A 24,040-nucleotide genomic window follows, 5' to 3' on the forward strand; every position below is an offset into this window, starting at 1 on the left:
ACCCACCCAAGTGTTAGATCCAGAAATCAGAAATTTTCTACTTGCCAACAAGCTGGACTAAATGTCTATTCTGTGGGATACCACAGGATATCACACATACCACCATCACAGCCTTTGTCATCTTACACGAAAATATCCATTTCTGCATCTGCTTCTCCACAATGCTGAAAGTTTCTCAGGTCAGAAGTTATATCTTTGTATTTTCAGTGATGAGATATGCAATGGGAGTTTCACAAACTAAAACACTCAATATATATTAACCCACATAATCATCATGGAAAGCCTTGAGGTAGGGATTATTAAAATTATGACTACCATTTTATACCATTGACCCTATGACTATAGAGAGTATATGGTTTTTGCAAGATCACACAGCCAAAGAGTGATGGAGCAGATATTCCAGATTCCACTTTAGTCGGCTACTAATGATCATTTTATGAGAATGCATACAAGCAACCCCTTGAAATGTAAGAAATCAAACTGGTGTGTTCATTCTTGATGCTTGATATTGTGAATGTATCAGACTAGGAATTAGAGGGGAGAAGAGAAAAAAGGATGTGATAAGCCAAAAAAATAATTAAAAAACCATAAAAATACAGCATGTATAAGCTAAAGCCTTCTATATAAAATTATCTTTGTAAAAATACATTAGAAAAAGTAGACAGAATTATATCCATACTTACTGACTTAGAGTAATGCCCAAGATACATTCTTTAAAAAATGTTGCATATTAATGTACACACCATGATTCCTTTTCATTAAAAACAAATAAACCACCTACCTATTACATGTATTCCTATGAATTCATATTCATTCACATTCACCTATTACATGGTGAAATAATGCACACCAAATGTTATCATTGGTTACTAACACTGTAGGGGTGAGATTGAAGGAGTTAATGGAAGAAATTATTAGCTTTGGCTTTATAAACTTTGTACCGTGTGGTTTCCCTTTATATAGGCATAAATTAATTTTAAAATTCAAAAAGGGAAAAGAATTAAAGCAATTATTTGATTTACCTATGAAACAATATAACTGCCACTTCCGGCAACACAGTAAACTAGGTGCCGGGACCAACTTCCCTGCTACAAACAACTACAGATTCTATATAAAACATTATAATACTTTTAAATACATCCATGAAAGATGTACTGGGAAGAAAACAAGAATTGTTCAGGTCAAAGACAGGAAAGAAATACAAAGAATAAAAGAAGACAGCTTTTGCCTTGAAGGCCCTTTCTGAACCAGAACTTGATCATTGGTTTCCAGCCTCTAAGGGTTCATATATATTTGTACATTATCTAAGTGGCTTGAAAAAAAAATCAAACTGAAAATTTAGTTTAACGTGTTTCTGTGTTAGAACATTGACTAAAGCAAAGCAAGTCCTCTCTGGAGGAACCAGCCTTCACCTGAGGACCCAAAGAATTTCTAAAAACAAACTTCCAAGTAAAATGGTTATCTCACAGTAAAAATCATTAAAATCTCAATAAATAGGACACAATGAGAATCAACAGAACAGAAAGAATATTACTGCAAAAACTTCAGATATTGGAATTATTAGAAATAACACACCCAAAGGTGCCTGGGTGGCTCAGTTGGCTAAGCATCTGCTTTCAGCTCAGGTCATGATCCTAGGACCCTAGGATGAGCCCTGCATTGGGTTCCCTGCTCAGTGGAAAGCCGGCTTCCCACTCTCCCTTTGCCCCTTCCCTTACTTGTGTTTGCTCTCTCTCTCTCTCTCTGTCAAATTAATAAATAAAGCCTTATTTTAAAAAAGCAGAAATAGCACACACAAATACTTAATAAAATAAAAGAGAGGCATAAAATTAAGCAGACTTGATAAAGAACCAAAGAACTAAAAATTAAAAGCTGCAAATTAGATATTACTAGAGAAAGAAGTCATGTACTAGGGGGAAAATGGAGAAAATTCCAGAATATATCCCAGAAAGACAGAGGAAGGGAAAAATGAGAGACTTGTTAAAAAAAAAAAAAAACACAGAGAATGGAGTGAAAATATCTGACACTGAACATCTAATATGAAAATAGAAAATGAGTCAGAGACAATGCTTGAAGAAATACATGGCCAAGGAAACTCCAGAAATGATGAATGCCATCTTTCAATCAGATTCAAGAATCTCAATGAATTCCAAGCAATATATTAAAAAAAAACAAAAAAAAAACAAAACGCATTCCTATATTGAGAACACAGAAGAAGAAATCTTAAAAGTAGCCAGGGAGATAAGATTGATGACTTCCAAGCCACAGTTGGATTAACAGCTGACTATACAGTAACAGAAATAGTAGTAGGATATAGTGGAGTACCTTCAATGTGTTGAGAGAAAATTATCACCTTAAATTTCTGCACACAGCAAAATCTTCAATAATAAGAATATAATATTGTTGTTTTTCAAAGTTTTTGAAAGCTTACTATAAGAAACTTATAAGAAATTCTAAAGAATAATACAGTTTCTGTCAACAGAAGAACAGAGATGGGACAAGCATTGAAAAGCATAAAAATTAGTAAGTATAGAGGATAAATCTAAGGAAATACTGACCATAAAAACAAGAAAAACATCTTGTGGCATTAAAAAAGAAAATTAAATTAAATTAAAAAAGAAAATATATGATGAGAGAACTACATAAGCCCTCCTATAGGGTTGACTAATGTTGAAGAGTTCTAAAGTCTTTGTTTTGTTTGAAAGAAGGCTTAGGCTTGATACGTTCATTATGCTAAAATTTCTAGGCTAGCCACTAGCCACTAAAATACAAATAAGGATTCCAAAGGAGCAGAAGTAAAAATGGACTAAATCCATGAGAGGAAAAAAAAAGAGGAGACTAAGACAAAAAATGGGGCAAATATAAAATACAAAATACGATGGTAGAAATAAACTAAATGTATCAATAATTATATATTAAATACTTAAAATCTAAATATATCAATGATCAATAAAGGTAATGGACTATATTTGCTGCTTAATTTTTAGTTCTATCAAACTATTCTTTTTAAATGTCAAAAATTATTCCATTCACCAAAAAAATGTGTCTAAAACACAAAAGTAGATTAGCAGGACGAAATAGAGGGAAAATAAAAACAATGTAAATACTAATAAAAGCAAAACATCTATAACTATATTCGTATCAGTCAAGATAAACTTTAAGGCAAAAATATTACTAGATTTACTAGCGATAAAGAGGATCAATGTATACTGATACAAGTTTTAATTTAAAGAGACATAAATGTAAATAAGTATCTAACTAATAACATGACCTTAAAACATAAAAAGCAAACCTAGACACAGCTACAAATAGAAATAGACAAAGGTACTGTTATAGTTGATGATTTTAACCTACTCATTAATTGTGAAATCAAGTACTCAAAATAATCCACAGAGGGGTAAAAGATTGAAGAATTCAATCAATAAACATTACCTAATGGATATATTTAGAACCCAGGACCTAATAACTGTAGAATGTACATTCATTTCAAGCATACATGAAACTTTTATGGAAACTGACTACATACCAGGCTGTAAGGCAAGCCTCAAAAAATTTTAAAGGATTTATATAATGAGTCATTAAGAAAAAGAATTCTAAATTTTTTATCTCTTTAATTGCAATACGCAAAAATAGAAAAAAATCCTATTAAAAACTTTTGTACTTTCTTTCCACTTTCCTGCTTATGAGATTTCATCCTGGAGAAGGAAATGAAAATGTCAACTTCTCCAAATGACTTATTTATGAAGCAGCATATATTTAAAACAAAAGTGATAGCTTCAATTATAAATTATAAATTATACAATCATAAATTTTAAGTTTGTTAGATTTGGGTTCTATTATTTTCCATAATTAACACTTCTATAAGAAAACTTTGTTTTTCAAGGTAATTTAACATATGGATTTAAACTATGTCTCTGTAATTAAAGTTTTAAAAGGAGAGCAAAATAATTCTCCCCAACTCAGTGATGTAATCCTTCACTTAGAATTTTATGTCTTAAAGGGAGAGATAGAAATAGCTTAAAGGATATATACATCCACCTCTCTTCACTTCAAAATGCCTTTATATGGCCAGGATATTAACCAATACCCACTAAAATGGGAAAAATTTAAGAATGATAATACTAATGTTGGCAAGGATGTCAAGGTACAGAACTCTCATACACTGATGGTGGGATTTATAAAATGATACAACCATGTGTATCATGGTGGGCAGTTTCTTATAAAGTTAAACATATACTATGATCTGGCAATTTCTATTCCTAGGTGTTTACCAAAACAAATCTGTTAAATATTTTTTTAAAGACATAAAAATGATTATGGCAGCTTTACTCATAATAGCCCAAAGCTGGAAACAACCCAAATATGCATAAACAGAGGACTAGAAAAGAAAATTATGGTACACTCGCATAATGTAATATTACATAGCAATAAAAAAGAATGAACTATTGATTGACACAACAAAATGGATGAATGACAAAAACACATGTGTGAGGAACACCTGGGTGGCTCAGTCCATCAAGCATCCAACTCGTGGTTTCGGCTCATGTCATGATCTCAGGGTCATGAGATTAACCCCCGCTTCAGGCTCTGTGCTCATATTGGAGTCTGCCTGAGATTCTCTCTCTCTCTCTCCGCCCCTCCTCCTGCTCACCCCCTCTAAAAAAAAATGAATAAATCAATCTTTTTTTAAAAAATTACATTGTGTGAAAGAAGTCAGACAAAAGAATATATATTATACGATTCCATTTATATGAAGTACAAAATAGTCAAAATTCATCTCTGATGATAGAAATCATAGCAGTGGCTGGCTGGGCAGGGGTTGGGATTGTGGACTGAAAAGGGACAAGAGTAATCACTCTGAAGTGATAGAAAAGATTTAAACCTTGTTGGGGGTTACATGGATGTATATAATTGTCCAAACTCATCAAGCAACATACATAAGATCTGGGTGTTTTATTGCATTTAATTATATCACATCATGAAAACATTTTAAATGGTACTAGAAAAGAAGAATGAATGCTATCAGTAAACTAGATAAAAAGTAGATTTGACCAATGAAGAGAAAAACTTCAGAGCATTTGCAAAAGGAAATGAATACAGAAGTAAGAGAAATCCCAAGAAGATTCTCGAGACTCAGAATCAGAGGAGAGAAGTGCTCTCAGGAACATCATTAGTAAAATTAGTTGAAGAATTCTGCTCAGCACTCCAGGCCATTTGAGCTCCTCCTTCCGCCAGCTTACTCTGAACAGGTTCAGTGACAGTTGCCTCCAGAACAAAACCTTGAAAATGTTCTTCTACACAAAGTGTATAGTCCACTTAAGGAAACCTCAAAGATTTGAGTGCTGCAGCTGGAGACCAAAACTGAGGAGCCTGAATATGGCTTCATAATTCCACAAGGTGGGGATCCCTAGGTGGCCCAGCGGTTTGGTGCCTGCCTTCGGCCCAGGGCGTGGTCCTGGATTCCCGAGATCTAGTCCCACATCGGGCTCCCAGCATGGAGCCTGCTTCTCCCTCTGCATGTGTCTCTGCCCCTCTGTCTCTCTCTCTCTCTCTCTGTCTCTCCTGAATAAATAAATAAAATCTTTTTTTTTTTTTTAAAAAAAAGAAGAAGTATTCCACAAGGATAAGAGAGAGAAAATGAGGGAAAGGAACCCAATGATTGACATTTTGTTCCAGGCCAGTACAACCCTCTTTCAAGTGGAAGTTTTGACACAGACTGAAAAAGTAAGATAGTTAACCCCAGATACGGTATGAATTCCTGGAGGGAGGAACCCCATACTCAGAAAATGAGCTGAGCTATGTATTCTATGTCTCTCTCACAATTTGGGGAGATTGGCCACTGTAATCAAAATCTACATTCACCGAGGGACAAACAGGGATTCTCAAATACAAATACAAGAATAAGCAACCACAAGTCATCAAACATTTGAGAACATGAAAGTTAGACACAGGATTCAAAAAACAACATTCTATAAAATGGAAAATCATAGAGGAAACAAAAGAAAAGTTCAAATTAAGAATAATTAAGATCCTCAAAGAGCTCTAAGATGGTATAAAACATTAAAATAAAAACAGATTGCTATTAAAATAAAACAGTTTTGGAAAGGAAATATACTCAAAGGCAAAGATAAAAGAAACTTAAAGGCATTGTGATATCCTCAGATAAAAATATAATTAATCACTGGCCTTATAAATAAAATTATATGAATCCTCACAGCAATTAAAACTGGGGGAATGAGCTAATCCAGTATCATCGAGGACAAAACTATGGCTTGAATGTAATCACAAGAAGGAAAAAAATTATATATATAGAAAAAATACAAGTGTATGTATATACATATATATACACACACATATATAGGACATACATATTACAGTCAACAGTTTTTATATATTTCACTTTTGAGTTGAAATTACTTGGATGGTAATTTTTACTCACTCACTGGTATAAGAAAGAAATAAAACTTGTAAATGCAATGGGCTCCAGTTGGATCAACTGGAGTAAAAAGCTGATTCACTATACCATTATCTACATGCCTCCTCACTTCAATAGTAAAGTGGCCCAGCTGATTTTGTTTTATTCTATGAACTCTGGGCTCTAAACAACCATCTAATAGTGTGAGGACTTGTTCATGATGGGGACTAAGAGCCTTCTACTTTTTTTTCATTTAAATTCAATTTGCCAACATATAGTACATCATTAGTTTCAGATGCGGTTTCCAGTAATTCATCAGTAGCATATAACACCCAGTGCTCATCATATTACTATCAGTGTACATCTATCCTCATTACTGAGAAAGCTCGTTCCTTCTAAGCATATGCCTGATCATCATCTGCATCTATTAGATGTTCGTGTTAAACGAGAGCTAAACACAACAATGTTATTTTCCTATTTGTCCTGGCTACTGGGAAGCTCACAGTCAAATATGGTGCTCAATTATAAGAAAGATCTCATCCCCTTTTACTGGCACATCAGGGCCCTTGTCTTTCCATTACTCCTATTTCTCTTCTTTTTCTCTCCTTTTCAATCTCTCCATAATTTTTGGAAAACACTCAGAATATAAATAAATATAAAGAAAAGCTGGTGATAAGTAAACCCCTGAAGCAATGCATATTTTTAATTAGAACATCCTTCTAAATCCGAATATTTTATTTTTTTTTTTTTTTTTTTTTAAATCCGAATATTTTAAATAAAGTATCCTTCTGATATAAACAGTAAGGCTTACCACTGAGACACAGTTTGTACTTACTTACCTGCACTATTTTCCTCCGACATTACAGTGTGGCAAAGGGCAAGTAACCTAAGAAATTCGTACACCTTGGAATCCCCCAGTTTAATGGATTCCATCAGACGGTGGTCAAAGAACTGAAATGTTCTATCTGCTTGAGGATTGACTGAGAAATCCACAGGCTCATTTTTCTGTAGGAGAACAATAGAAAAAAAAAACTATACACCTCCTTTGAACAATAATCTCTTAAAATTCAAAAATACACCCGCTACATATTTTTAGTGTTTGTGTGATTTTTCAGTCTCAAACATCTGGCACTACGAATGGCTTTCTGTTTCTTCATTACTATTAAATATTATCTTCTCATTTCAGAGCCAAGCACCAAAACAATGACCCTTCCAAGAGCATAAGGAAAAAAATACCCAATGGCTGAATAGATCCTTAAATACTTACTACAACTCAACATACAAAGAAGCCCTTAAAATGATGTTTTTTTTCAAAACCTACTCAATGGCAAAACCTAGCCTGACTTGAATTCATCTTGGCAGTAATATCTGACCTAGTACTATATGTGTCTAATTATAGATTTTTTAGTCCACTTACTTTGAATTAATATTTTCTAATAAAAAATATTATTATTACAGTGTACTTTCTCCGATCTCTCTGGAGATACTGTGTAATATAATGATAGGATTAAAATTGGGATCTTAAAGAGATATTTGCACTCACATGTTCACTGCAGCATTATTTGCAATAGCCAAGAGGTAGAAACAACATAAATATCCAACAAAAAATGAATGAATAAAGAATATGTCGTATACAGATACAATGGAATACTACCCAGCCATAAAGAAAGAAAAAAATCCTGTCTTTATGCCATAACATGAATGAACCTTGAAGGCACATGTTAGGTAAAATAAGTCAGTCACAAAACAACAATGACTGCATCATTCTACTTTTATGAGGTACCAAAATAGTAAAACTCATAGAAACAGAAAGTAGAATGGTTGTTTCCAGGGGCTGGCGGAATGGGGAAATGGAGAGGTGCTGTTGAATGAGTATAGAGTTTCCATCATGCAAAATGAGATAGTCCTAGAGATCTGCTGTGCAACATCATAAGAATTGTTAATAACAGTTTACTGTACACTTAAAAATGTTTTGAGTAAAAAAAGAAAAAGCATGATAAAAGAAATAGGGTAGAACAAAATAATGGAAGATGATTCAATAATAAGATCCCCATTAATTCACTGACTTCTGGAAAGCACCGAATGTACTTCTAAAAGTTTATTACTCAAAGCGCTAGTCCTGTGATAATGTCTTTCCAAAAAACAGCTGATGGGAAAATACTTTTTATGTATACTTTGTCTTGAAACCTATAGGATCATAGAGACTTATTTAATCATTGCTTTGTTTATGTATGAAATTTTGAAAAATACTGCATTAGAGGAAAAAATGATGAATTCACTAGAAAGAGTAAAATACACATTGACCTTAGACTTCCCTGAAATCCCAGGGAAGAAACTGTGATTCCCTGAAATCGCAAGGTAGAAACTGACTCAAAGAGATTATAGCCAATCAAGCTATCATACAAGTATAAAGTTAGCATATAGTTCTTGTTTGTTACGAACCCTTCTTGAAACTAGAGGATGAACTTCATCCAAATAAGAGATCATTGAAAAAGCAATTAGTAAAGGGTAAGTTAAGGGTGAGCACTAAATTTCTTTAACTGAAGGACTAAGTCTAAGAGAAATAAAGAGATTAGATTGCCAAAACAAAATGTACATATTGTATACCTTGACTATGCAAGATGAAAAGACAGTTAAAAAACTGGAAGATACGGATTTCCTCATTTTATTATTTGAAGGTTAGACAATATCATTTAAAGTTTCAAATCAACTGGGCAGCTCTGGTGGCTCAGTGGTTTAGTGCCTCCTTCAGCCCAGGGCATGATCCTGGAGACCCGGGATCAAGTCTCACATCAGGCTCCCTGCATGGAGCCTGCTTCTTCCTCTGCCTGTGTCTCTGCCTCTCTCTCTGTGTCTCTCATGAATAAATAAATAAAATCTTCAAAAAAGAAAAAAATAAAGTTTCAAATCAACTAATAAAAATCTATATATATTTAGGGTTTTTTAAAGAAAAATATAAAAATAGTAAGGAAATATGAGGGAAAGGAAGAGAAATATAATTTCATCATTGTTCATATTAGGAAATTAATAGACACTGACTTAAAAAATATGGAGAATATTATATAAACTCTTGAAAGTATATGGTAGAAAAACAATGAAATACTTTAAACATTATAAGAAATTTTGCACACATACAGAAAAAAGAAAACATATAAAGAATTATTAAACAAAAGTCTACTATTGTTGGACACAAAGTACAACCTAAAATATTAGAACCAAGACAACATATAGGTCTATGTACATGGCCCAAACTCAGTTATTAAAAGATTGGAATGCAAAGAAAACTCCAATCCTATGCTGTACAAAAAAGACACATAAAGTCATTTAGAAACACAGAAAATAATAGGTGGGTACATGCAAATGAAAATAAACCAGGACTTCTGACATTAATATCAAATAAGGTTGAATTCAGGCTACAAAGAATTAAATGAGTCAAAGGAGAGCAGTTTTAATGTAATATTTATTTTGTAATTCAAAATAAAAATGTAACCACTATGAATATCAATTTACCCCCATATAGCATCAATACTTGTAAAACAAAGATTTCCGGCAATATAAGAACTGTATATATATATAGAGAGAGAAAGGGATTTTTCAGAATACTTTAATTACCCTCTTATGCCAATAGGTGATAGAGATAAAAGATAATAATGTAATAGAAGACCTAAATATGAGTGCCTGCCTTCAGCCCAGGGCATGATCCTGGAGTCCTGGGATCGAGTCCCACGTCAGGCTCCCTGCATGGAGCCTGCTTCTCCCTCTGCCTGCCTCTCTCTCTCTCTCTCTCTCTGTCTCTCATGAATAAATAAATAAAATCTTTAAAAAAAGAAGACCTAAATAATATAATTTACAATGTAGAACTGACATCTAGCTAAATTTATACCTTGAAAACAGAATACACATAAGCTTTCTTTTTAAGAAGCCTAGAACACTGACAACAACTGACTGTATTAAGCCACAAAGAAACCACTATAAATTCCAAAAAAGTAGAAACAATACAAATCTTTTTTTTTTTTTTTAAAGATTTTATTTATTTATTCATGATAGTCACACAGAGAGAGACAGAGAGGCAGAGACACAGGCAGAGGGAGAAGCAGGCTCCATGCACCGGGAACCCGATGTGGGATTCGATTCCGGGTCTCCAGGATCACGCCCCGGGCCAAAGGCAGGCGCCAAACCGCTGCGCCACCCAGGGATCCCAATACAAATCTTTTATTAAAAGTACAATAAAGTTAGGGGGGAACCTCTCTCACTTGGGAATTTTAAAACTCTTCCTTAAAAACCTGTGTTTCAATGTGGATATTCAAATTGATATGACAAAAATAAAATTAGTTTAATAAACTACAGGCCAAATCTATGTGGTAAACTTAAAGTATTCAGAGAAAAATTAAGAACCATAAATATTTGTATAAAAAGAGGGGAAAATAAAATTAATAAGCATCCAAGTATAAAGTTAGAAAAATTAAAAACAAAAGAGAAACTCAGAGAATGGAAAAAGAAGGCATTAATAAAAATAAAATCAGGGGTGCCTGGGTGGCTCAGTGGTTGAGCATCTACTTTTGGCTCAGGTCGTGATCCCGGGGTCCTGGGATCGAGTCTAGCATCAGGATCCCCACAGGGAGCCTGCTTCTCTCTCTGCCTATGTCTCTGCCTCTCTCTCTGTTTCTCTCATGAATAAATAAATAAAATATTTTTTTAAAAATAAAAGCAGACTTTTGATTAAAACACAGGAAAATATATACAAATAATAAATAAAAGCAATAGCTACACTTTTTTGTATAAGGGGGCAACTTTTTAATGTAATCAAGATAGAAAAGGAAAAAGACAAACAAAAATAAGAAATGATTTTTTTGAATAGCCACAAAAAGAAAATTAAGAGGATCATAAGAGACATCTTTACTCAACTTTAAGGCAAAGATCATTTTGATGTTATATCTAGAGACCTCGATAGGAGGGATTTTGAACCATATGAATCTATTCTTTTAATGTTATTTATTAAATATTTCATCTGGTCACAGTGGAAATCAGTCCTCCAGGAACTCATCATTTTAAAAACACATGTACAATTTGAAATTAAAAGAATGAAATTTATCATCTCCACACCTTAGTCATATGTGTTTTCTGACCCATGTCATCATGAACTTCACCTGCCAAAACAAAAATTGAGAATAATAAGTGAAATTAAAACTGCATTTAGACATTTAATTTTAAGAAATACATTTATTAAAGCACTATTACTAAATGGCATTATGAGTTCAAATGTAGACTTTTTAGGAGTGGTTTCAAACTGTAAACCTAGACATAGTGACTAACCCAGAGAAATATCCATGCTTGCCCAAGATAGAACTAAAATGCAGTTGCATTAACACAAAATATAAACTCACAATCATGTTCTTCTTAAATTTTATCATTCTGTTGTTATATTATCTACGATGTTTGCCAGAGGCAAATTTTTGTTTTCCACTTTATTCCCACTATTGGGGCATCCAAAATGACATCCTAGGCAGAGCAATTCTCACCAATGCTAGAGCCTGGTAAGTATATCTCTGTCTTGGTTTGGACCAGATACATCTGTGTAATATCAAGGTCAAATTAGCATGTAAGCGTTAAACAATATCAGTGCCCCCCCCTTCCTGCCCACGAAGAAAGCATAACAACTATGTGTCAAATATTTAAAAATAACTTTTCTTAGTATAAAGCCAATGGGTGCTTATTATAGATAAATTGGAAAATACAAGATGTTTACAGTAGAAAATAAAAATTACTAATTGTCCCACCTGCTAGGGATAGCCAGTATTTATGGAATTTCATTCATGTTGATTGTGTGTGTGTATGCCTGTATTTATCATAGTGTTCAAAAATGTCTGGTTCCTTTTGTCTTAACCCAAGTGTGAGAATTTCTCTGGTTCATTAAAAGTTCTTTGTGAAACTAATTTTGAATGGTTGTATAATAGCTTCAAAGGATAATTTATTTTAGCTTTCCCCTCTTCAGAAGCTTTTAAGATTTTTCTAATTTTTACTTAGCATTCGAAGATTTAATGCCATTTGCTAAGACGATATTTCTTGAAACGATAATAAGAGTTCCTTGCATCAATCCTGTGCCAGGCGCTTGTATTATCACTCATCTTCATAACAAACTTGCAAGTTGAAGATTTTTACTCCTATTCTATAAGTGAGGGAAATCCATGAGAAGTTAACTAAACTGAAGCTAAAAAGTCAGCCTAAGCATGTTTCTGAATCCAAGTCTCTCTCTTTTCACTACACAATGCTATAACCAAGAAAAGCCCCTGATGAATTAGGTATTTGCTGTTTTTCTGGAGCACTGGACTAAACCTGGACCACTGTGTGACTGCTGAGTGGGCAGAGTCTCTGAGCCAGGGAATGAAACTCACCATCTTTCTGGAATTTAAATCTCAAACACAAACTCACTGGCCTTATGCTCCAGTCATTGTGCCATAGGCAGTAACTCATAACTGATAGAAATAAAGTTGTGCTTTCTTGTAAAATGTGCCCCCACTCTCTGCGCAAGGAACAGTGCTTATAAAACTGATGATGGAAGGGAAGAAAAGTTAAAGAAGTCAAAGAAAATAAAAGTTCTGAGCTAGAAGATTTACATAAATCAGAAGGGAATGCCAAATTTTCCCAAGGCTAGATCTATGATATAAACAAGAATAACCTATAGGAAAACAAGAAAATGTGACTGTTAAACATTCTGTGATTGCCTTAGTAAGCATATATTTTAATGACATCATAAATGCATTATAAATTATAATGGTATTTAGAGTAAGGATCTAAAGGGTTTAGTTAAAGTTTTCAGTTCTGTATTTTACTACGGAAATTACAAGCCATATGGGATCTGGAAATTTGCAAAGATCTGGGGATATACATACTTTGTGAAAATCAAGGGCCTCCTCTAAAAATACTCCTGTGACAAACATCACTACAAATAAATCCTGGTCCACGTGTCTGATAATTTCCATAGCATCATTTCCTAGAAGTGATATTATTATTATCAATATGTGCCATTACAAAAAGAATCCAAAAGGTCCTCCAAATTAAAAATATCTCTAATACTCTAAAAATTTCCCATTTAAACTACTCTTTGGGTCAAGCTAGTATTTTTAGAAAGCCTCTGAAAATAATGTCAAAAGGAAATTTTAGAGCAAATATTTTACCTATGAGTAATTATAATAGTAATATGGGAAGTGCACAATGTAACCTGTGGGCTTATGGAAGTCCAGGTTGAGAATTATCTGGTTCACTCCAAGAAACGGGGGAGGTCGAGCAGAGGAGAGGTAGTTTATAGGGTTCAGAGTAACAAAGGGATGTCAAAAGGCAGGAGAGTACAAAAATCAACTTCTTATATTTCTTAATTCTGTTCAAGATCAAATCTTACTTTAAAATATTTGGCAATGTGTGAACTTTCTAATCAGGAGACAAAGGGAAGTTTTCCCTCTGTCTGATGCTTCTTGAGATTTCTGTACTAAAAATCTGGGCACTCAGAGTCCAGTGAAGCGAGATCAGGAATCCAGAGATACCCAACAGAAACCTTCTGCTGAGCTCCAATGCTTTCAGCAAAAGAACTGTCTGCTAACTGGCCAAAATCAGGGTGACAAGGGTCACATATAAATAGAATGCCTGAAAATCCTAATACAGAGCAAATATCCTGACAAAAAGCAAATAAACAAGAATTAGATATTAATGAAATAGCTTGTCTGGCCACTCAAAGTAGCCCTGTGCTGTGTGAATTCTTAGGAATGAATTGTGAATTCTTACAAATACAGACCCTAACATCAATTCCAGAGCTATTAGGAAGCAAGTATGAAACACTGCTTTTACTGAGCTAATTCAAGTTACAAGAATTTGTCCTCCCGGGGATATGGGTCTATTAACACCACAGAGCACAATCACACAAGTTGGAACACCAAAAGGAACCTCAGACAATATCATATCTAACCCCTATCTCTACCCATGAATGGTAACAAATCCAAAATTTCATCTAAATTATTCAACATTCATTGAACAAATATTTAGTGAGTGTTTATTATATACCGAGCACTGTGTTAGATGCTGGTGGTACCCATATTAATAAGAAGGCCCGCAATAAATGGTTTGGTTTCTTAAAATAGGATTGCTTATGTTTTTAAGGACTACTAACAATAAGAAAGAGAAACTATTTCTCTTACCATAGATTTTCCCATTAATGGAACATTTTTTAAAAGTCATGATATTTTGAGTAAGGGTTCCTGTTTTGTCGGAGAAAATGTATTCAATCTGGCCCAGTTCTTCATTGAGAGTGGTTGTCCGAGCTTCCGCAGGTGTGGATTTTCCAGAGTAATACATCCGCCGATCCCAGTTTATAAAATAACTGTGTCCCAAACGAATTACTTCCATACTTCATCCACGAAAATGGAGAAAAAGAAATGCTCCATCAACTTCAAAACACACAAAGCTTTCCAAAGTAAGAAGTCAATCAAAGTCTTCTGAGTATAGGGGAAAATGTGGATGCTCTGTCCCCAGGTCCTAGTGACCTTCAGAAGCATCTCAGCAGAGTTGGATCATAAACCTGTAACTCCATGAAAAAATAGACTGACTTTGCATAAAATCTTGGGGAGTGCTCCATGACTCACCATTTATATTAAACAGGCCCAGTGGAGATTTCTTGTATAGACTAAGTTGACATTTCTCTTATATTTTAGGAGAAACTAAGATTAAAGATGTTTGTCAGAAAGAAGATCTAAAGAGATGTGGTATTGAGGGCTTTCTAACACATTATTTGATGTGGCTTCACTTTGCCAAAAGAGGTAGAAGCAGTATCCCTGTAAAGCACTAAGCAAACCATAACAGATACTGAGTAAATCTCAATATAGTAATCACTGTTGTTATATTACTTTGCCCCTTTGCTAGAAAAAGAGCACTGTCTCATGATCCAGTGGTAATTTATGACTTTCAAACTCTAGAAGTGGAATTTCTGTGGCCAAAGGTATGAACTTTTAAAATCTTTGTCATATGTAAGGCTAAATCAATTTCCAAAACAATTAACAATGTCAGTTTCTGCAGATTACTGAAAATTATCATTTACTATATATAATATATACACATATATATATCATACAAATGTTACCAACCTATCACTTGTCTTTTAGTTTTGTTTACATTATTTTTGACAGGAAGAAGTTTTCTTTTTAACTGATCAAATTTACCAATAGTTTATAGTTTCTGTTTTGGGAATTTTACTTGGATAGATTTTCTCTATGCCAAGATTATATATACAGACATCTATATTTTTCTCCTAGCTATTTACTGAATTTTCCACATTTAATTCCTTATCACAGTTGGAATTTTTATAACTATGATGTATGTATGAGATGCTAATTTTAATTTTTACGAGGCTTTTTCATCACCCTTTATTGAACAACAAATCCTTTCTTTACTATGTTGGGATGCTTCCATGTCACATATAAATTATTTTCCTCACTAGAATCTACTTTAGGATTTTAGCTTTATTCCTTAATATGTCATTTAATGCACCTTTCATTTTCCTTATTGCAGTTTTATAAAATTTGGCAATATCTGGGAGGATATAAAAGAATGCTTATTCTCCTTTTTTTTAACAATTCTTAGCTGTAATCACTCCTTTATTCTTGCTGATAGAATCAATGTCTTCATTTAAGCAAACTTTAGGATTAATATATCAGCTTTCTCATAAAACTTATTTGAGACTTAAATTAAGTCTACATTAAACTTGCAATTATTGGAAAAGAACTGGTATTTTAATATATAAATGCAACTTCAAGGAGAAGAATAAATCTTTCCAGTAATTCAATTTTGAAAAGTACTTCTATTGGTAAAGAGATTTAGTTTTAGTTTTGATTTGGCTTTGTTTTTCAGATAGGTCCACACCATAGCTTGATAGATGTGTTTCTGGACATTGTACCTTTTCATTGACAGATCACTGTTTAAATTATTTTTGCACTAAAGGAGAGCTCTTTGAATATTAAAAGCTTTTTCTAATATTAAAAAATGCTATTATGTCACAAAATCAGACATTTAACTGAATTATCTTACTAAGAGCCTCACAGAATTATTCTTTAGGATTTCCTAGGTCTATAATCACATTGTCTATGCTCTTTCTTTCTAATATGGGTTATTACAGTTTCAGGTTCATGTCTTCTGTCCATTGATATTTTGGCTACATGTCTTAGTACACTAACAAAGTCATCCAGAAGAGTATAACACAGTAATGACAATAGCAGGGACCTATGGCTTATTTCTGACCTTAATGGGAATTAAGCCTTGGTTTTCTCACCTATAAAGTGAGAACGTTAACAGTTGCCTGATTATGCTAACTCTGAACATTTGTCTCCTTGATGACAAAAGATGATACCAAATCCTTTCTAGGCATCGCATTCTGTGCTCCTATTATTTCCCTCCCCCAAAATGGTATGATGCCAGTTCATTTTCGAACAATTTAAATTGTTAAATTGTTTTTTTCACCTAACTAAAAAACTAAAAAAATCACACTATAACTCTGTAGAATCCTACAATATAGAAATAAATAGGTCATATTCTACATTTGTTTCCTCCACACACACACTTCCTTGCAAATTCTTTGCTAGCTTTTCTATATCAGCTTTGTTTTCCTTATTCCATTCACTCAAAAAACATTAGCACTTACAGTAGACCAGGCACAGTGCTTTACCTGTCATATACAATCTGTTATTGTTGAATGAATGAATCCTGACCTTCTATTCCCTAATTTCACCAGTAAGGACATTAAGACCTATAAGGTAAGTGACTAACCCAAGGTCACACAAATAATTAACCACAGAGCCAAAACAAGAATTCAGGCATTTGGTAAAGCCAATGCAGACCTGACCTTAAGAACGGCATTATGCAGTTAGCTGTATAAGCAATTTGAAGCTTTCATCTATCTGAAAGTGAGATAGGTCGCTGAAAACTCAAAGCATAATAAATGGAACAACATTTGATCTTTCTGTATTACACTTCAAACCAATGGAAGTATTGTAAATTAATTTGAATTCTTAGATCTTAAAATAGTCTGTAGAGAGGAAGGATATCCTTTTTGTTTGGGAAAGAAGATTTAGGAGAGTCATAGTGGTACATTCAGCTCTCTGTCTTATAATAGCAGAGAAAAGGAGACAAATGTTCAGAATTAGCATCATCAAGTGCTTAGTGTTTTCTGTCTGACTGCTCAAAGAGCAGGGCTTATGTTTCTGCCTAATTCTGTGGCTAAACAAGCGATGTAGAAATGAGCTTCTTTTGCTTTGGAAAAAAAGACACCCAAAATCTAATTCCTTGGGAGTACATGGCTGCATTTCTTATGATGATGTATTGAAAAAAAGTAGCTGAGTATGCTTGAATACTACAGATAAACTGGCAGCATATAAATATTCTACAAACAACAACATCCTTTGCTCACGTGGAATTGTTAACCATTCAAAGCAAATTCAACACTTTTTATCCTCAACTGACATATAGTCCTAATTTATTCTTTGTACCTACTTGAAAACCTAGAGGAAGCTTTTACAAAAGACTTTCTCTCCAAACAGAAATACCTAGAGGTTCTCTTCTTATGTCTCAGGCTTTAGGATTGAGCAACCAGAAATTCCTTGGAATGCTCTTCCCCTCATGTTGAGATCAGAGTCATTGCTCTTGTTTGGTAAGGGGAAAGTTCACATTTACCCTCACCATTACTATGCCTTACCAAACACATACAGAACTCTACACTCCTTTTTTTTTTCTCTTGATGTCTTCACTGAGTAATAAACCAGACACAGCTTAGGGAGGGAGGAAAAACACTGTACCAGGTGTCAGAAGACTTGAGTTCGGATGCTGGTTCTATCCCTAATTAGCCCCATGAGCCTGAGCAAATCATCTCATTTCTGAAAGAAGTTGGGCAATAACTACTTCATCAGGTTGTTGGGAAACATAAGTAAGGTAAAGTATATGAAAGCACTTTCAATAATATATAAAATGTTATCTGGAGTAAGGTGGTATCATTTGGCACCAAAAGGAACTCAGAAACCAATTATTTTACTCCTGCCATTTTACTGATCAGCACATGGTTCATAGGCAAACTAAGCCACAGAGAAGCTAAATGCTTTCTTCAAGGTCATAAAGTTATTCGTGGTCATGCCAAGACCAGAATCTGGGTTTAGATTATTCCAATTGGGTTATCTTTTCACCACCGCAGGGGACACAGTAAGAGAAAAAGGAATGGGTTAAACTAGGAAGCTAGCCTTGACCTCTACAACATCAATCTTTCAAAGCATTAAATGAAAAATGACAATGCACTTCAAAGAAAGAGTATACACAGAATATACTTCCTTCGTGAGGACATATGAAACTGCACATGTGCAGATGGTAAGCCACTATGAGCATTTATTGTTCATTTAGGACATAAAAGGCAAGCTATAAAAGCTGACCATAGCTCTTCTGGCAAAGAGCAGGATTTACTACAGACTTTAAAACTGAATACAAGCATGAGAGGTCCTCAGAATCAAAGATGAGCCAGTAGGATACAGTTTAAATAGAGCCTGATCTGACCACAGCCCCAGAAGGCTCAGAGCAATTTGTGGTGTTGTGGCCACATGCCACTACTTCAAGTCAATTTCCCACAACTTGACATTTCAGTTTCCTGACTGCTATCCAAAACAAGGGTGGATTTGTGCATTGAACTTCCCTTGCTTCATCATAGTTAGGATTTTGGAAAGAGAGAAATAGAAGCTTGTAAAAATTAGTGGGGATTTAGAGCTGGTAACTTTTTTTGTATTGTTAAAATACTGGTGATGAGGAATGTCAAACAACCAAGTCTCATCTTGGCTCCAGTGTCTTTGCGATTGTCTGGCTCAGTCTTGGTAGGATTAGGATAAAAAATATCTCAGGTATACACTATAGGGCCAACTTCTAAGCCTTATCAAATACACATAAATATACATACATATGTGCATATAAAGACATGTGTGTGTGGGGTGTGTGTGTGTGTGTGTGTGTGTGTGTGTGTAGAGACAGAGAGAGGGAGATCATTTTAGCTCTAATTTGTGAGACCAAATCTAGAAATGACAGATCGTGTTGCAGTGGGAGTTACAATTCATACTTCTTATCTAACAATGGACAAGTACTACCAACTATATATTTCAACTTCTTTATCTGATAGTTACTAATAATAGGAAAATTTAACATTCATTAAGCTCTTTCAATGTGTCAGACATTCTTTTAAAAGCTTTACAGTCTGTTTACTCTTCAGAGAATCCTATTAAGTATTTCATTACTTTTAAAATTGGAAACTGAGGCACTGAAAGGTGAAATAACTTGCCCAAGGTTATGGAGCTACTCAGTGGTAGAATAGAATGCAAATCCAGGTATCTGGAGACAGACTAGTAACAGGGAGGCATCATCACAATAGATCTCCCCAAATATTCTTCTGCTTCTTACCCAATATCAACCCAATTCTAACTGATCGGGTTGTATGAGATACTGTAGTCCATGTATTCCAAAGAATAACATTCCTAAGAAACCGAATCAAATCAAGAAGAAAATAAAATGCATTTATTATAATTGAAAATGCAAAAGTTAAACAGATTAAGCAGTTTAGTTGCCTCATTTGTAACAGATGTAGCAGATCATAAGCAGTTAGAGCAAGACATCTACCTCACTGTTGTAATTTTAAACAAAAATGATTACAGACCATGATCATGCACAGCAAAGTCTTTTGACAAAGTGGCTTATCTAAAATATAAACTCTCATCTTACCTCACATATAGTGAAATGGGTACAACTGTATTGAGAATAATAATATATGACCAAAATGTTAAGAATCCTGAGAACACAGGGTTCTTCATTCCTTCCTTCCAAAAGAGGAAAGTTCTGAATTGGTCTCCAACTTGATTCTCCCAGATTGAATTTCCTATTGCAAGAATAATTCCCAAGCATACCAGAAACCCAAAAATCTGAAATGAGAGTACAAGTCTGGTTAAGCAATATTACACAAAAGTCAGTTAACACAGTCAGATGCACAACATGAGAAGGCATAAGATTAACTGACAAAAGGGTAGGATGCAAGGGATAGTCAACTGTTCTTGGTAAATGGATGGTAGAAAAAAATCATTTCAAAAAATGTAGAAGAGAAAAAAAATTCAGAGGAAAGAGATAATCCTGGGCTAAGAAGATTTTAGAAGCTTTCATAAAGGAGGAAAACTGTGACCTGGGCCTTAGAAGATTAATAAGCAGAAACAGCTACACAATTTGTGGAGCCCAGTGCAAAATGAAAATACAGGACATCTTGTTCAAAAATTACTGATAATTTCTACATGGCAACACCAAATCAATAAGCCAAGCATGGGGCTCTTCTGAGTGGGCAATCTGTATAATTGCACAAGTCACCGTCCTGTGAAGCCAGCTCCATCCATAAGTAATATAGAGAGGATGTAAGCAAAGGTAAGATAACAAAGGGACCAAACTACCTTAAAAATTATGTTTTCTTTCTTAAAAATGAACACATGGAATTCCAAGACCATGACTGCCTCCATAAGCACTACCCTACCTCTCATGAGAAATTCTACCAGTGGTTGAGAAATCAATCTAGAAAGTAGAGGGCAATATAACTGGGCTCCAGATACAAATCCCCAAATACAGATTCCACAAGGAGAATAAAGATATCTGAAAGAATTCACAGCAAAATATGAGAAATATATTAAGATAACAATGACTAGTGATTACACCTAATTTTATTATAGTATCTTACCCATAGAACTAGAGTATTCAGCAGTCTATCAATGCTTGTCCTCTTAAGCTTTGTCTTACCACTGTTCTGTATTAATTTAGTGTCAGGACCTGCCAAAAAAAATTAAATAGCAACTTTAAAATGATTTGATGATGTATTATTATTATCATTATTATTATTTCTTAACATGTCAAATGTTCCTGTTTCTCAAAATAATATAATTTCTATTAAGAACAGGGGCCATGATTAAGTTGTACACGAATTTCAAGTGGTAGCTTAACAACAACCCTGGAGACTACAAGAGAATTAGTCTCCTTAGAATAAGACAAACCCAGATAGAACCTATAGCTGAAAGGTTTGAAAAATGCTATTTTTCAAAAAGCTCCGTATGGATTGCTTGTAGTTGAAGGAGTGAAAGGTAACAAAGTGAGGAATAACTTGGGATGTTAAAAAGAATGCAGTAGTAAACACAATTCAGAACACTGAGACCAAAAATGGAAAGTTGAAATCAGAAATCAAATTCTGGATCTGTTTCCCAAAAAGATCTGAGATGCCTTTAACTAGAATAACTGTGAATAATACATCAGCAAGTAAGTTAAACCTTTATTGTGTATTGCATGCTGTGTGTGTAATATACACTTTTTGTAAGGGCAAGAATTGTCTTAAATCTTACATTAGCTTTATTTCAGGTAAATACATTAACTCATATTTCCTAAGTCTCTTGCTCAAATAATTCTAAGAATATCACTAACTGCTTTAGAGGTAGACAGCTAAATGATTAACAAAAGAGAATAGTAGAATATACTGCTAAGGAAATTCTGAGTGGACAGAGAAGATGCTAAATGGAAGCAATTAAGCTTTAATTATATCTGATACCTCTAGTGGTCATCTCTACATAGTCTTCCCATTATTATCATCAATCTATGTAGCCACTGAATATAGGAGAAAGGAGAATTAAAAGAATTAAAGGAGAGAGGCACACATAAAATTTTATGCCATTCTAAAAGTTAGGAAAAGTTAAAAAAAAAAAAGGGAAAAATGGGCACATCCTTAGAAGACTTTCATGTACTTAAAAGACAAATGGGAGCAAAAATTAGGGTCTCATAAAATTCAATCTGGAGTTGGAAATTGTACCCCAGTGTCCTATTCCCAACTACTTCTTTGTAAAGGAGACCACCCACATTTTCTCAGAATTGTTTATTAAAATCATATGGATACTGAGGGTGGGAAGTATTTCTTGTATAGTAAAGATCACAAACAGCAAATAAAGTTTGTGATTAGTAAAAGCGAAAATGCTGACAGACCAGTTTTGTGATAAAAAATATATATTTCTTATGCATATATACAGACAGAGCAGCAAAGAATACACTTAAGAGGCTTTTAAGCATTTATTTAAATATATCTATAGATACTGATTCACACATCTCTTCTTCCCCTTGAATTTTCTGCAGCTTTTGTTTCCTCATCTCCTACTTATTACTCGACCTAGTTTCAGATCTAGTATTATCATCAATACCCTCCATGCCTTCTTTGACCTGTCAGCAGCTGTTGACAATGACTATTCCATCCTTTTGAAACACACTCTTCCCTTAGCAGCTGTAATACAATGTTCTGCTTTTTCTCCAACCTCTTTGTGAAATCCTTTTCTTCCGAGATGCTCACCTCTCTCTACATAGCCACTAAGCACCGCGATTCCTTAACACTCACTCAGGCATAGGCCATCTTCTCTTGTTTTCTGAATCCATTTTGCCTGAGAAATCTCATCTAAGACCACAGCTCCAATTACCATCTATAGACCACATGTAAATTTCCAGCACAGACTGCTCCTCTGAACTCTAAAATCATATATTTAATCACCTATATGTCATCTTCATCTAGATTCTTCTAAGGCCCCTCAAGAGCCCTGGCCCAGCCCAGCTTGTGATCTTCCCCTAGGGTTCCCTGCGCCAATGAATGGCACCACCCTCCATCCAGTTGTGAAAGCTGAGAGAAGCCTAGGATTCTAGTCTATCTCCATGACTCCCACCCTAGGCCAAAGTACCATTTTCTCTCAATTGGACTATGGTAAAAGTCTAGTAGCTTTGTCTCCCTGCATCCACTCTGCTCCCAACTTTAATGAATATTTTTCTCCTCCCCAACCCCAATCATACACTCTTACAGGAACCTACTATTTACCAACTTTACAAATACTGTAGGCAATAAGGATCTTTTCAGATTTCACACATATACACACATACCATCTGTTTGAAAAACTTACAATGGCTTCCCAATGTTCTTAGGATAAAGACCAAAGTTCTGGATACAGACCACAAGGTCCTTGGATGATCTAAGTCCTAACTACATCTCCAGTAACATATTCAACTATATCCTCCATGTTCTCCTACCTCATACTGGCCTTCTGAAGTTTTTTACCTCACCATCCTCAGTCCTGGCCCAGGGCCTTTGTCACAATGTGACTTTTAACTAGCTTGCTCCTTCTCTCATATCCCTCCATTATATCTCTTGTGAGCCCATGTTCTTTTTTTTTTTTTTTAAGAGTACTTATCTCAGTTTGAGATTATATATTCATTACTATAATTATCTGAGATTAAGTTCTCTTACTCCTACCAGAGTCAAAACCACATGAGTGAATGGACAGCATTTGTTTTTGCTCACATTCTTAATCAGGAATGAATAAGAAGTATAGTATCTATCACATAGTAGGCACTCAATAAACAACCATTTAATAAATCTATTAAGCACCTGATATGTCTTAAGCAATGTGCATATGTGCTTTTCATCTATTATCTCAGCTAATACTTAAAACAGTCCAAGTAATTAGGTATTATCATCCTTAATTCACTAATAATGAAACAAGCTTAAAGTATTTAACTTGCCTG

At 34.4% G+C, this 24,040-nt stretch overlaps 1 protein-coding gene across 5 annotated transcripts in view; it reads right to left on the bottom strand.

Moving 5' to 3' along the window:
- Positions 1-24,040, bottom strand: part of ATP8B4 (ATPase phospholipid transporting 8B4 (putative)) — a 237,960-nt gene that overhangs the window by 62,256 nt on the left and 151,664 nt on the right. For all 5 annotated transcript variants that reach the window (XM_038580388.1, XM_038580389.1, XM_038580390.1 and 2 more), the window contains 5 exons: positions 21,183-21,271; positions 20,192-20,388; positions 14,602-14,810; positions 11,519-11,562; positions 7,255-7,420 (listed from right to left, as the gene is read on the bottom strand). In XM_038580388.1, the coding sequence (XP_038436316.1) occupies positions 7,255-7,420; positions 11,519-11,562; positions 14,602-14,810; positions 20,192-20,388; positions 21,183-21,271 (705 nt within the window). The remainder of the gene's footprint in view (positions 1-7,254; positions 7,421-11,518; positions 11,563-14,601; positions 14,811-20,191; positions 20,389-21,182; positions 21,272-24,040) is intronic.

This window comes from Canis lupus, chromosome 30, assembly GCF_011100685.1.
Source record: "Canis lupus familiaris isolate Mischka breed German Shepherd chromosome 30, alternate assembly UU_Cfam_GSD_1.0, whole genome shotgun sequence".
Lineage (NCBI taxonomy): Eukaryota > Metazoa > Chordata > Mammalia > Carnivora > Canidae > Canis > Canis lupus.